This window comes from Heterodontus francisci, chromosome 6, assembly GCF_036365525.1.
Source record: "Heterodontus francisci isolate sHetFra1 chromosome 6, sHetFra1.hap1, whole genome shotgun sequence".
NCBI classification, from domain to species: domain Eukaryota; kingdom Metazoa; phylum Chordata; class Chondrichthyes; order Heterodontiformes; family Heterodontidae; genus Heterodontus; species Heterodontus francisci.
The window spans coordinates 39,668,046-39,681,138 of NC_090376.1; the positions used below are offsets into that span (position 1 = coordinate 39,668,046).

The 13,093-nt window shown below is 46.0% G+C and overlaps 1 protein-coding gene across 5 annotated transcripts in view; it reads right to left on the reverse strand.

Moving 5' to 3' along the window:
- The window catches only part of LOC137371258 (protein furry homolog), a 532,970-nt gene that overhangs the window by 164,369 nt on the left and 355,508 nt on the right, over window positions 1–13,093 (reverse strand). For all 5 annotated transcript variants that reach the window (XM_068033517.1, XM_068033516.1, XM_068033514.1 and 2 more), the window contains exon 36: window positions 7,188–7,273. In XM_068033517.1, coding sequence (XP_067889618.1) covers window positions 7,188–7,273 — 86 coding nt within the window. The remainder of the gene's footprint in view (window positions 1–7,187; window positions 7,274–13,093) is intronic.

The following is a 13,093-nucleotide window of genomic DNA, read 5'->3' on the forward strand; positions in this document are numbered from 1 at the left end:
ATAAAGCTTCTTCGTTTTTGAAGTTAACTTGCATTGTAGAAAATGCTTAATCTTTCAATCTTCAATTGTGATTTGCTGATTTCATCCTTCAACCTTAGTGGCTGCCAGTGTAGGCACAGCCCTCATTTGATTCGCATCTCCCATGGGCCACAGAGCATGGTTAAGCTGGGCGCTATGCACGGAACACAAACAGAAAGGAGGAGACAGAATAAATGCATTGATTTCACTCTGACAGGCCATCATGGTGACTGGAAGCAGGTAGGTATGAGACTTTCTCTTGCCTCCTTGACCCGTCGCTCAATGTGCCTCGCTTCTGGTGCAAGGGATTCAACGTCCAATGCTGCCTGCTCATCACCCTCCACTGTAACCTCTGCATTGGTTGAGGAGTGGCGGTCAATCATGTCTTTGTCATGCAAGGCCTTCCCCTTCTACAGTGCTAGATTGTGAAGAGCACAGCAGACCACCACGATATGAGGGACCCTCGCTTGGGCATACTGCAGGGCTCCACCGGATTTATCCAGGCAATGGAATCTCATCTTCAGCAGCCCAATGGCTTCCTCGATAGTCGCACAGGTAGAGCTGTGGCAAGTGTTGCATCATTCGCAACTCCTCAGATACTGAAGCGGTCCATGTAGGAATGCAGCAAGACCTAGACAATAGCCAGGCTTGGGCTAATAAGTGGCAAGTGACATTCGCACCACACAAGTGCCAGGCAATGACTACCTCAAACAAGAGAGAATCTAACCATCTCCCCTTGACATTCAATGGCATTATGATCGCATGAATTCCCCACTATCAACATTCTGGGAGTTACCGTTGACCAGAAACTGAACTGGAGTAGCCATATAAATACAATGGCTACAAGAACAGGTCAGGGGCTACGAATCCTGCGGCAACTAACTCACCTCCTGACTCCCCAAAGCCTGTCCACCATCTACAAGGCACAAGTCAGGAGTGTGATGGAATACTCTCCACTTGCCTGGATGGGTATAGCTCCAACAACATTCAAGAAGCTCGACACCATCCAGGACAAAGCAGCCTGCTTGATTGGCACCCCATCTACAAACATTCACTCCCTCCAACACCGACGCACAGTGACAGCATTGTGTACCATCTACAAGATGCACGGCAGCAATGCACCAAGGCTCTTTAGACAGCACCTTCCCAACCCGCAACCTCGACCAACAAGAAGGACAAGGGCAGCAAATGCATGGGATCACCACCATCTGGAAGTTCCCCTCCAAGTCACACACCATCCTGACTTGGAACTATATCGCTGTTCCTTCAGTGTCGCTGGGTCAAAATCTGGAACTCTCTTCCAAACATCACTGTGGGTGTACCTACCCCACAGTGACTGCAGCGGTTCAAGACGGCAGCTCACCACCATCTTCTCAAGGGCAGTTAGGGATGGGCAATAAATGTTGTCCGAGCCAGCGATGCCCACATTCCATGAATGAATTAAAAAAAAAACCTCTGCTCTGCTGCAGTGTGAGCGTTCCTCACAGGTGTGAGTCGCCAAATCTTCAATGGGGAACCCTTGTCTCCGAGAATCCATCCCTGAAGATAAGTGGAGGGGCCGGAAAAGCTGTGGCACCTGACACTGTTGAAGTACGTCGGCATCGTGGCTGCTTACTGGGAAGTGTGTACATACCTGAAAGAAACACTTTCGGTGATTGCAGACCAACTGAATGTTGATGAAATGGAAGTCTTTCCTGTTGATGAAGGCTGGTCCGTTGGAGCGTTGATGGCCCATGCATGCAGTGTATCATACCTTGCACCTGGGGGAATCCAGCGATGGCCCCGAATCTGATAGCCTTCTCGGCCTGACTGTCAGGGTCGGTCCTGTAGCACACCGCCACTGGCCCTCTTGAACAGGGCATTGGTCACCTCCTTGATGCAGCGGTGGGCTGCTACCTAGAAGAAGCCACATATGTCCCCAGTAGATCCTTGGAATGATCCAGATGTGTAAAGGTTAAGTGCTACGATGATCTTCAGGGCCATGGGGACAGGGTGACCCCGAAACACATAGGTAGCAACTCGTCCTGCAGCATGCTTGTAAGTTGGTGACAGCCCCCCTGGAGAGCCGTAATCTTGGCTGGCAATATTGCTCTGACATTTGGATGTAGCTGAATCGAGTCTGGTGTTAGAGAAACTTCCAAGCCAGCTTGTAAAGAAGACACTGAGACTACGATGCTTTGATGGAGACTGTTTATTGCTTGCCACAGAGCCTAATTCTCCATTCCTAACAACACCCCAACACCTCTTCACCCTATTACCTTCAACTACTAGGGATTTAACATCCATGAACAGAATTTATTATCTATTAACAGATTCCCCTCTTTTCTTTAAATTAAATACACATATATAAAATGAAAAAGAGAGACAACATAATGATACATTTTTCTGTATCTTACATTATACCATTAACCTTGAACAGCACCAGCCATTAACATACTGTATATTTCCCCTCTTTTTTAAAAACAAAAAAGAACTTGTTGAAAGAATTACAAAGCGATCTTAACATTAAAATAATTTCCATGTTTTCCGAACTCATCATACAGCCCTCTTCGAGGACATCGAACAATTTCTTTGAACAAGCAGCTCTCTTCGTAAAACAATCCAACAACTTGCATCAACCAATTTTATTTTGTAAATTTATTTTCTTTTATATTTGCAAGATCAATCCTCAACCTCTTTTCCGTGATACTTTTTGTTGAATGGACATTGTCCCAGAGACAATGGTTATCTATATAGCATTCTACAGGAAATGTTTTCTCCGATTGCCCCTTATATAACAGTTCCTTTAAAATACTCGATAAATACATACCCATATCTATCACTTCTATCAGTGCAAGTGTCTCAGCAGCTCAGGTACTTTTAACTATTGTCTTTATTTTCTTCACTAACCAGGCTAATGGACAACATTTATCATTTCTTCCTACCAAAAATATAATGAACCCTGCTGCGCTCGAATAACCATTGTTACGACTGACCGCTCCAGTCAAAGCCCCCAATCAAAATATACGATTCTGATTGTGGTGGGAGAAATGCACTGTTAATTCAATCCCTCCACAGATCGCTTAACATATCATTTTTTAACTTTCCAAATTAAAGAAACATCCACCCAATTGTACCATCTATTAACCCCCAAATGAGGCTAACCAAACCAGGTGTCTTTAAATCAACAAATTAACTGTTTAATTAGAAAAACTAAATTCTTAAATACTACGAAGATGTAAACAACATTTAAAATAGAAAAAATTAGAATCCTTGCAAATTTACGCTCCTGCCGGATGTGAAACAGTCCAAGGTTGTTTGAAGTCCTCACAGCCGTCCGATGGGAAAAAGGTTCTTCAACAGTAGAATAGTCTGTAGTCTAATCCAGAAGTCAAAATTGTTATTGACATACCTTACAGACAATGTCCCATCATCATCCCCGGGTATGTCCTGTCCCACCGGCAGACCGACCCACCAGAGGTGGCGGCACAGTGGTATACAGTCGGGAGGGAGTTGCCCTGGGAGTCCTCAACATTGACTCCAGACCCCATGAAGTCTCATGGCATCAGGTCAAACACGGGCAAGGAAATTTCCTGCTGATTACCACCTACCACCCTCCCTCAGCTGATGAATCAGTACTCCTCCATGTTGAACACCACTTGGAGGAAGCACTAAGGGGGGCAAGGGCGCAGAATATACTCTGGGTGGGGGACATCAATGTTCATCACCAAGAGTGACTCAGTAGCACCACTACTGACTGAGCTGGCCGAGTCCTAAAGGGCATAACTGCTGGACTGGGTATGCGGCAGGTGGTGAGGGAACCAACAAGAGGGAAAAATATACTTGACCTTGTCCTCACCAATCTGCCTGCCGCAGATGCATCTGTCCAGGACAGTACTGGTAGGAGTGACCACCGCACAGTCCTTGTGGAGACAAAGTCCCGCCTTCACATTGAGGATACCCTCCATTGTTTTGTGTGGCACTACCACCGTGCTAAATGGGATAGATTTCAAACAGATCGAGCAAAGCAAAACTGGGTATCCCTGAGGTGCTGTAGGCCATTAGCAGCAGCAGAATTGTACTCAACCACAATGTGTAACCTCATGGCCCAGCATATCCCCCACTCTACCATTACTATCAAGCCAGGAGACTGACCCTGGTTCAATGAAGAGTGCAGGAAGACATGCCAGGAGCAGCACCACGCATACCTCAAAATGAGCTGTCAACCTGGTGAATCTACAACCCAGGACTACTTGCATGCCAAACAGCGTAAGCAGCACATGATAGACAGAGCTAAGCGATCCCATAACCAATGGATCAGATCTAAGCTCTGCAGTCCTGCCACATCCAGTCGTGAATGGTGGTGGACAATTCAACAACTTACTGGAGGAGGTGGCTCTACAAATATCCCCATCCTCAATGATGGGGGAGCCCAGCATATCAGTGCAAAAGATAAGGCTGAAGCATTTGCAACAATCTTCAGGTGAAAGTGCCGAGTGGATGATCCATCTCGGCCTCCTCCTGAAGCCCCCAGCATCAGGCGACAAGTTTAGATAGAGGATCTGGATCGGCGCAGGCTTGGAGGGCCGAAGGGCCTGTTACTGTGCTGTAATTTTCTTTGTTCTTTGCATCACAGATGCCAGTCTTCAGCCAATTCGATTCACTCCGCGTGTTATCAAGGAACGACTGAAGGCCCTGGATACTGCAAACACTGTGGATCCTGAGCATTCCGGCAATAGTACTGAAGACCTGTGCTCCAGAACTTGCTGCGCCCCTAGCCAAGCTGTTCCAGTACAGCTACAACACAGGCATCTACTCGGCAATGTGGAAAAATTGCCCAGGTATGTCCTGTACAAGCAGGACAAGTCCAACCCAGCCAATTACTGCCCCATCAGTCTACTCTCAATCATCAGTAAAGTGATGTTGTCGACAGTGCTCTCAAGCGGCACTTGCTTAGCAATAATCTGCTCACTGACGGTCAGTCTGGGTACCGCCAGGGCCACTCAGCTCCTGACCTCATTCCTGCCTTGGTTCAAATATGATAAAAGAGCTGAACTCAAGAGGTGAGGTGAGAATGACTGCCCCTGACATCAAGGCAGCATTTGACCAAGTATGGCATCAAGCAGCCCTAGCAAAACTGGAGTCAATGGGAATCAGGGAAACATTCACCGCTGGTTAAAGTCGTACCTAGCGCAAAGGAAGATGGTTGTGGTTGATAGCGGTCGATCATCTGAGCTGCAGGGCATCACTGCAGGAGTTCCGCAGAGTAGTGTCCTAGGCCCAACCATCTTCAGCGGCTTCATCAATGACCTTCCTTCAATCATAAGTCAGAAGTGGGGATGTTCGCTGATGACTGCACAATGTTCAGCACCATTCGCGACTCCTCAGATACTGAAGCAGTCCATGTAAAAATACACCAAGACCTGGACAACATCCAGGCTTGGGCTGATAGCTGGCAAGTAACATTCGTGCCACACAAGTGCCAGGCAACGATCATCTACAACGAGAGAGAATCTAACCATCTCCCCTTGACAATCAATGGCATTATGATCACAGAATCCCCCACTATCAACATCCCTGGGGGTTACCATTGACCAGAAACTGAACTGCAGTAGCCATATAAATACTGTGGCTGCGAGAACAGGTCAGAGGCTACGAATCCTGCGGCGACTAACTCACCTCCTGACTCCCCAAAGCCTGTCCACCATCTACAAGGCACAAGTCAGGAGTGTGATGGAATACTCTCCACTTGCCTGGATGGATGTAGCTCCAACAACATTCAAGAAGCTCGACACCATCCAGGACAAAGCAGCCTGCTTGATTGGCACCCCATCTACAAACATTCACTCCCTCCAACACCGACGCACAGTGGCAGCAGTGTGTACCATCTACAAGATGCACTGCAGCAATGCACCAAGGCTCCTTAGACAGCACCTTCCAAACCCACGACCTCTACCAACTAGAAGGACAAGGGCAGCAAATGCATGGGAACACCACCACCTGCAAGTTCCCCTCCAAGTCACACACCATCCTGACTTGGTACTATATCACCGTTCCTTCACTGTCGCTGGGTCAAAATCCTGGAACTCCCTTCCTAACAGCACTGTGGGTATACCTACCCCAAATAGACTGTAGCGGTTCAAGAAGGCAGCTCACCACCACCTTCTCAAGGGCTATTAGGGATGGGCAATAAATGCTGGGTTGGCCAGCGACGCCCACATCCCATGAATGAATAGAAAAAAAGAAATCAATCTTGGTGGCGGGGTCAGTTTTCGAGGGGTCTTTGCTGCTGCTGAAAGCATGTTCAGCTGTGCGCGTTTAAGAAAGGATGCCAGCTGAAGCTGCAGGTCGAAAATGGCAGCCTTGGTATCAAACCAGCATTACAGGCTGACTGAGATCACGATCTGCCCACTTTGTATATTTCTGGAGCAATAACACCCATGCTAATGCCCTCACCAAAATAGCGTCCGCGTGAACTACGCGGGAAGTATGTGCGTGCAGCATGGATGCCATTTTGGTCCTGTAGCGCCAAAACTACAGTGCCAAATTTTGCAGCCAATGTTCTGATCAGTTATCTTGGCTATTCATCGACCAACAGAATTCAACATACCATTCAGGAAAGAAGGTCTTTTATGTCTCATCTTGTGTAAACATATTTTATGGCTGCTGAGAGCTAATCTCTAGGTTGACTGATGACATGTTGATAGTTCTGTGGATGGATTGTGTTTGTTAAGAGGTGTGTGATTTATTTTCACAGATTCAATTGGCTGAAGTGTGTATTTGACTAATAGGTGATCTATGAAGCCTTTGCAGGCTACAACAACATCTGAAGAATTTTTTCAGTCTTTAGAAGTAACCTGATGACATCAAGCACAGGATGCTGTTCTTAAATGGATCCTTGTGTGGAAATATGCAAGTGTTAGCCAATCTAACAGTCAGGAGGAAGTCCTGGAACCAATTACTTAAGACACTCAATGCTCGGGAGAAACTGATGGTTTTTTTCAAGCAACATTTAACATGCACTAGCATTCAGTCTTGGCACATGCACATAGACGGCATTACTGAATTCAGTTTGAACAAACATTTACTTTGTAGAGAACCAGTGGAACTGAAGTAACCCATTTAGCCAACTGCTAGTTGCAAACAGCCTGTGACGAACAAATAACTGTAATAAATAATGAAATACTTACCTTTCTCATCATCATAGGAGCCCCCAGAGCTGTTGCTGTACCTTGATTCAAGACGAGAATGTGCTCTGATCACAACATTGTTGAACCTTAAGAAAATATGAAAAAAATTGGCATATTGACAACATTCTAAAACAGCCCATTTTAACCACATAAAAGGAGAACTTTCAGCTTTTAATGAAAAACAAATATGAATTTTTACTTGCTAAAGGATCCTCCAATTTTCTGTCCTTTTCCAAAAGTGGTAAGTCATGCTGCAGTACAGCTCCCGTACGTTCAAATGGTCATTCTTCATGCGTATGCTTAATTGGTAGCTATTTAACCATCCCCAAAGTGACCAACCATGTCCTCACTTAGCATTCACACCTGAGCACTTTGCACCAAGGACAACGAGTAACAGAAGCAGAAATGTCTGCTAATTTTTCCCTTCCCTCACCTAGAGATATGAGGAATAGTGGTGCAAATAGCTACTGAGTCAACAGGGCCACATGCAATACCTATTTTTAAAAAGGAGCAGCCAATGACATTTTGTGGGAGAACTCCCCCTCCTCACACACGCCCCATCTTGCTTTCCTCATAGACTCCAGCTGGGCATAGTCGCAAGGGTATTCTGCCAAGTTGCCACGTTTCATGTGTGACTGTAGATAGTGTGTGTTTACAGCTATTCCATTGTGGAGTGATGAAAGCAGACCCCAATCTTGTCCTCATGCAATGTCCATATGCACACACTTAGCATCTAGAGAAATGGTGACCATGCAATTTGACTTCGATCTGAAATGGGTGTCAGGTCAGCGCAGCAAATGCTCCAGCTGCCTGTTAGTGCCAGTGTGCAGCCCAAACCAAATTTGGGTTCAGGTCTCAAATGCTAACAGTGAGCTGTGGGTGTCAAATGGATGGATGCCCTATTGCAGCTCACCAATTCTGGGAGCACAGGAAGTCAGCCAGTTCCTAAACTGATTTGACAGGCAGATAGGATCTGGGGGAAGCAATGATTCTGTGATGGGGAGGATCTCGAATGAGCCTGCAGCAAGCCTGAATCTTTTTGTGAGCCAGGAGGACCGCTCCTGCTTCTCATGGACCCACAAAAATAAAAGCTTAACATTTTCTGGAATTTTTTTTGAGTGCAATCCAGTGTTCCCTTTAAGCATCATTGGTTAGGTTTAATGCTTGGTGCATGGCACACAGTTGGCAATTAGTACCTGAATTTTGCAATCAGGGTCCTTCAACTGGTATAGGGCCACAATTTGCATACATAAGCCTTACGCCTGTTTTAGGCAGGCTGGCTATTCGCCCACTGACTTGGAAATATATTGTCATTCCTTCACTGTCGCTGGGTCAAAATCCTGGAACTCCCTTCCTAACAGCACTGGTAGTGTACCTGCACCCCAAGGAGTAGTGGTTCAAGAAGGCAGCTCACCACCACCTCGCAAGGGCAATTAGGGATGGGCAATAAATGCTGGCCTAGCCAGCGATGCCCATATCCCATGAACGAATAAAAAAAAACTTCCAGATCAGCTTCTATATTGCATCAGGGAAGCACTGGGTGTCAACGGGGTGGCCAAGGGCATGATTAGTAAGTTTGCAGATGACACCAAAATTGGTGGTATAGTGGACAGTGAAGAAGGTTGTCAAAGGTTACAACAGGATATAGATCAACTGGGAAAGTGGCAAGGGATTGGCAAATGGAATTTAATGCAGACAAGTGCGAAGTGATGCATTTTGGGAAGTTAAACCAGGGCAGGACATATACAATGAATGGCAGGGCCCTGGGGAGTGTTCTTGAGCAGAGAGACCTTGGGGTGCAAGTACATAGTTCCCTGAAAGTGGCAACACAGGGAGACAGGGTGGTGAAGAAGGCGTATGGCATGCTTGCCTTCATCGGCCGAGGCACTGAGTACAAGAGTTGGGATGTCATGTTACAGTTGTACATAACGTTGGTTAGGCCACATTTGGAGTACTGTGGGCAGTTCTGGTCGCCGCACTACAGGAAAGATGTGATTAAGCTAGAGTGGGTGCAGAAAAGATTCACAAGGATGTTGCCTGGGTTGGAGGGCTTGAGTTATAAAGAGAGATTGGATAGGCTGGGTCTGTTTTTCCTGGAGCGAAGGAGTATGAGAGGGGACATGATAGAGGTATATAAAATTATGAGAGGCATAGATAGGGTAGATAGCCAGAGTCTGTTTCCCATGGTAGGGGTGACTAAAACTAGAGGGCATAGATTTAAGGTGAGAGGGAGGAGTTTAGTTTTTAGTTTAGTTTAGAGATACAGCACTGAAACAGGCCCTTCGGCCCACCGAGTCTGTGCCGACCATCAACCACCCATTTATACTAATCCTACACTAATCCCATATTCCTACCACATCCCCACCTGTCCCTACCACCTACCTATACTAGGGGCAATTTATAATGGCCAATTTACCTACCAACCTGCAAGTCTTTTGGCTTGTGGGAGGAAACCGGAGCACCCGGAGGAAACCCACGCAGACACAGGGAGAACTTGCAAACTCCACACAGGCAGTACCCAGAATTGAACCTGGGTCGCTGGAGCTGTGAGGCTGCGGTGCTAACCACTGCGCCACTGTTTAAAGGGGATCACAGGGGTAAATTTTTCACACAAAGAATAGTGGGTATCTGGAATGAGCTGCCAGAGGAGGTGGTGAAGGCAGGAACAGTAACAACATTTAAGAGGCATCTGGACAGGTACTTGAATGAGCAAGGCATAGAGGGATATGGAATTAATGCAGGCAGGTGGGATTAGTATAGATAGGCATTATGGTTGTCATGGACACGGTGGGTCGAAGGGCCTGTTTCTATGCTGTACGACTCTATGACTCTAAGTTGCCCCCTTCTCCAATGATTTTCAACTGTTGGCTGCCCTTTCTCGGGCACAAAATGGATGACCAACAGTTGAGTTTTTCCTGCTGTCTATAGATGCATGAATAACATTCTGTATGAAAGGGCATTGATCAGGAAGGTGTTGCAATTGCTTCAAAGCCACTGGCAATTATATAAAAATATATAGATCATGATAAGCCAATCACATCATTAAATCTGTGTCTTCCAAGAGACTACATATGATCTGCACCATAAAAGGAGTCTACACAATGTTTCCAATTGTATGAGAAACAAAAGGCAAAACTTCCAAGATGATTAACCTCAGTGATTTCTAATTGTGCTTAAATATAATTGAGAAAAACTCAAGGGTATCAATCTAATTACAAACAAAATTACAGATGAGTCACAATCCAAAAATGATATGATCTCAGTGGCAAGAAATGATAATTTTCTTCAGAGAATTTGAATCTAATTTACCTCATATAACCTTCAATTCCATTCTTCACCAGAAATTGATTCACACTGTTTCAAAGGAATCTATTATTTAAGTAATTTTGTACATGTGGCTTCTAGTTCTGTAGTCAGTGTAAGGAAATTTACCAGCTTACATCAACATTCATATTTCGCAGATCTCACTAAGGCAATCAGCACCGTCAGCAGAGCAGGGCTCAAAAAGGTTTTGGGAAAATTGGCTTCCCACCGAAGCTCCTCAGTCTTATCTGCTCCTTCCATGACAACATGCATTACACTCTACAGTTTGATGGCTGCACTTCGACAGTTTTGGAGTGAAGAATGTAGTGAAACAGGGTTGTGTCCTAGCTCCCACTCTGTTTGACATCTTCTTCTCTATGCTCTGGACCTTTGCCTTCCCTGCAGATATGGAGGTAGTCTACTTGCACACTAGGTCAGATAGCAAGCTCTACAATCTATCAAGGCTGAAAGTGAAGGCAAAAACACATCAGGTCATGATCAGAGAACTCCCCAATGCTGATGACATTGCACTAGTCGCTCACACAGAAACTCAACTACAAAGACTCATGGACTGTTTCTCCCATGTCTGTAACTTGTTCTCCTGGACTATAAACATTAAGAAAACTGTGGTCATGGGACAAGGTGTTGCATCCCCGCCCCGATTACTCTAAATAACACCACACTGGAAGTGGTTAGCAAATTCTGCTATCTTGGGTCCACGGTGACAGACAATCTGTCACTTGATGCAGAGCTGGATACAGGCATAGGGAAAGCAGCTACCACCTTTGGCCAACTCGTGAAATGCACCTGGGATAAAACCAAACTGATCTTTAAGATCAAGCTGATGGTTTATAAGGCCTGGGTTCTCAGCACCTTGCTGTATGGCTGTGAAACATGGACGACTTACAGCTACCAGGAAAAGAAGCTGAATGATTTCAATCTTCGCTGTCTCTGGCGCATTATGGGTATATCCTGGCAGGACAAAATCACAAATGAGGCAGTCCTCTCAAAGGCAGAACTCCCAAGTGTGTTGGCACTAGAGGCGGCTTCGGTGGATTGGACACAGCTACAGGATGGAAAACGGTCGCATACCCACGGACATTCTTTCTGGTGAGGTAGCCAAGGCCAGACAAACAGTGGGGCACCCAAAGCTCTGCTGCAAGGATGCTTGCTAGCGTGTCTACTCTTGATCATCAGCAAAGTGATGGAAGGTGGCGTCGACAGTGTTTCAAGCCGCACTTACTCTGCAATAACCTGCTCACTGACACTCAGTTTGGGTTCTGCCGGGGCCACTCAGCTCTTGACCTCATTACAGCTTTGGTCCAAACATGGACAAAAGAGGTGAGGTGAGAATGACTGCCCTTGACATCAAGGCAGCATTTGACTGAGTATGGCATCAAGGAGCCCGAGCAAAACTGGAATCAATGGGAATCAGAGGGGAAACTCTCCGCTGGTTGGAATTATACCTAGCACAAAGGAAGATGGTTGCAGTTGTTGGCGGTCAATCATCTCAGTCCCAGGACACCACTGCAGGAGTTCCCCAGGGTAGTGTCCTAGGCCCAACCATCTTCAGCTGCCTCATCAATGACCTTCCCTCCATTTTAAGGTCAGAAGTGGGGATGATCGCTGATAATTGCACAATGTTCAGCATCATTCGCAACTCCTCAGATAATGAAGCAGCCCGTGTCCAGATGCAGCAAGATCTGGACAACATCCAGGCTTGGACTGATAAGTGGCAAGGAACATTTGAGCCACACAAGTGCCAAACAATGACCATCTCCAACAAGAGAGAATCTAACCATTTCCCCTTGATGTTCAATGGCATCACCATCGCTGAATCCCCCACGATCAACAGCCTGGGGATTACCATTGACCAGAAACTGAACTGGACCAGCCATATAAGTACTGTGGCTACAAGTGCAGGCCAGAGGCTGGGAATTCTGCAGCAACTAACTCACATCCTGTCCACCATTTACAAGGCACAAGTCAGGAGTGTGATAAAATACTCTCCACTTGCCTGGATGAGTGCAGCTGCAACAACACTCAGGAAGCTCGACACCATCCAGGGCAAAGCAGACCATGATCAGTACCCCATCCACCATGTTACAACCTGATGAGAAAGGTGTCTAGGGGTCCCTCTCAGCCTTCACCTGGTCTTACCGTAACAGGGTGTAATTTTAAACACACCGTGTTTTTTTTAGCTCCCCCTTGGTGAATCCTTGTTCACTGCTTTCCAATTATAAGGCAAAGAAACCAGCACAAACAGGCTTTCTCAGGTTTAAAGAAAAAAACAGTTGAAATTTATTAAACTTAAACTGTAATTCGGATAACGCCTATGGATTCATGACTCCCACGCTAGCATGCATACGCGATACGCACATGTAGATATAGACGGAACAGAGCAGAAGAAATAAAGTGGAAAAGTTTGAGACAATAGCTGAAGAGTTGTTGTTACGGTTCTTCAAGCTCACTGTAGGTAAGTACCTTGATTGTAGGTAGATCTTACTTTTCGTTGGGGCCCAGCATTCTTCTTAAATCTTGTTCACTGTGGGAGACTTTTCTCTCGTGGGGTTAATGTGTCTTCAGTGGATTTAGAGGCTTGT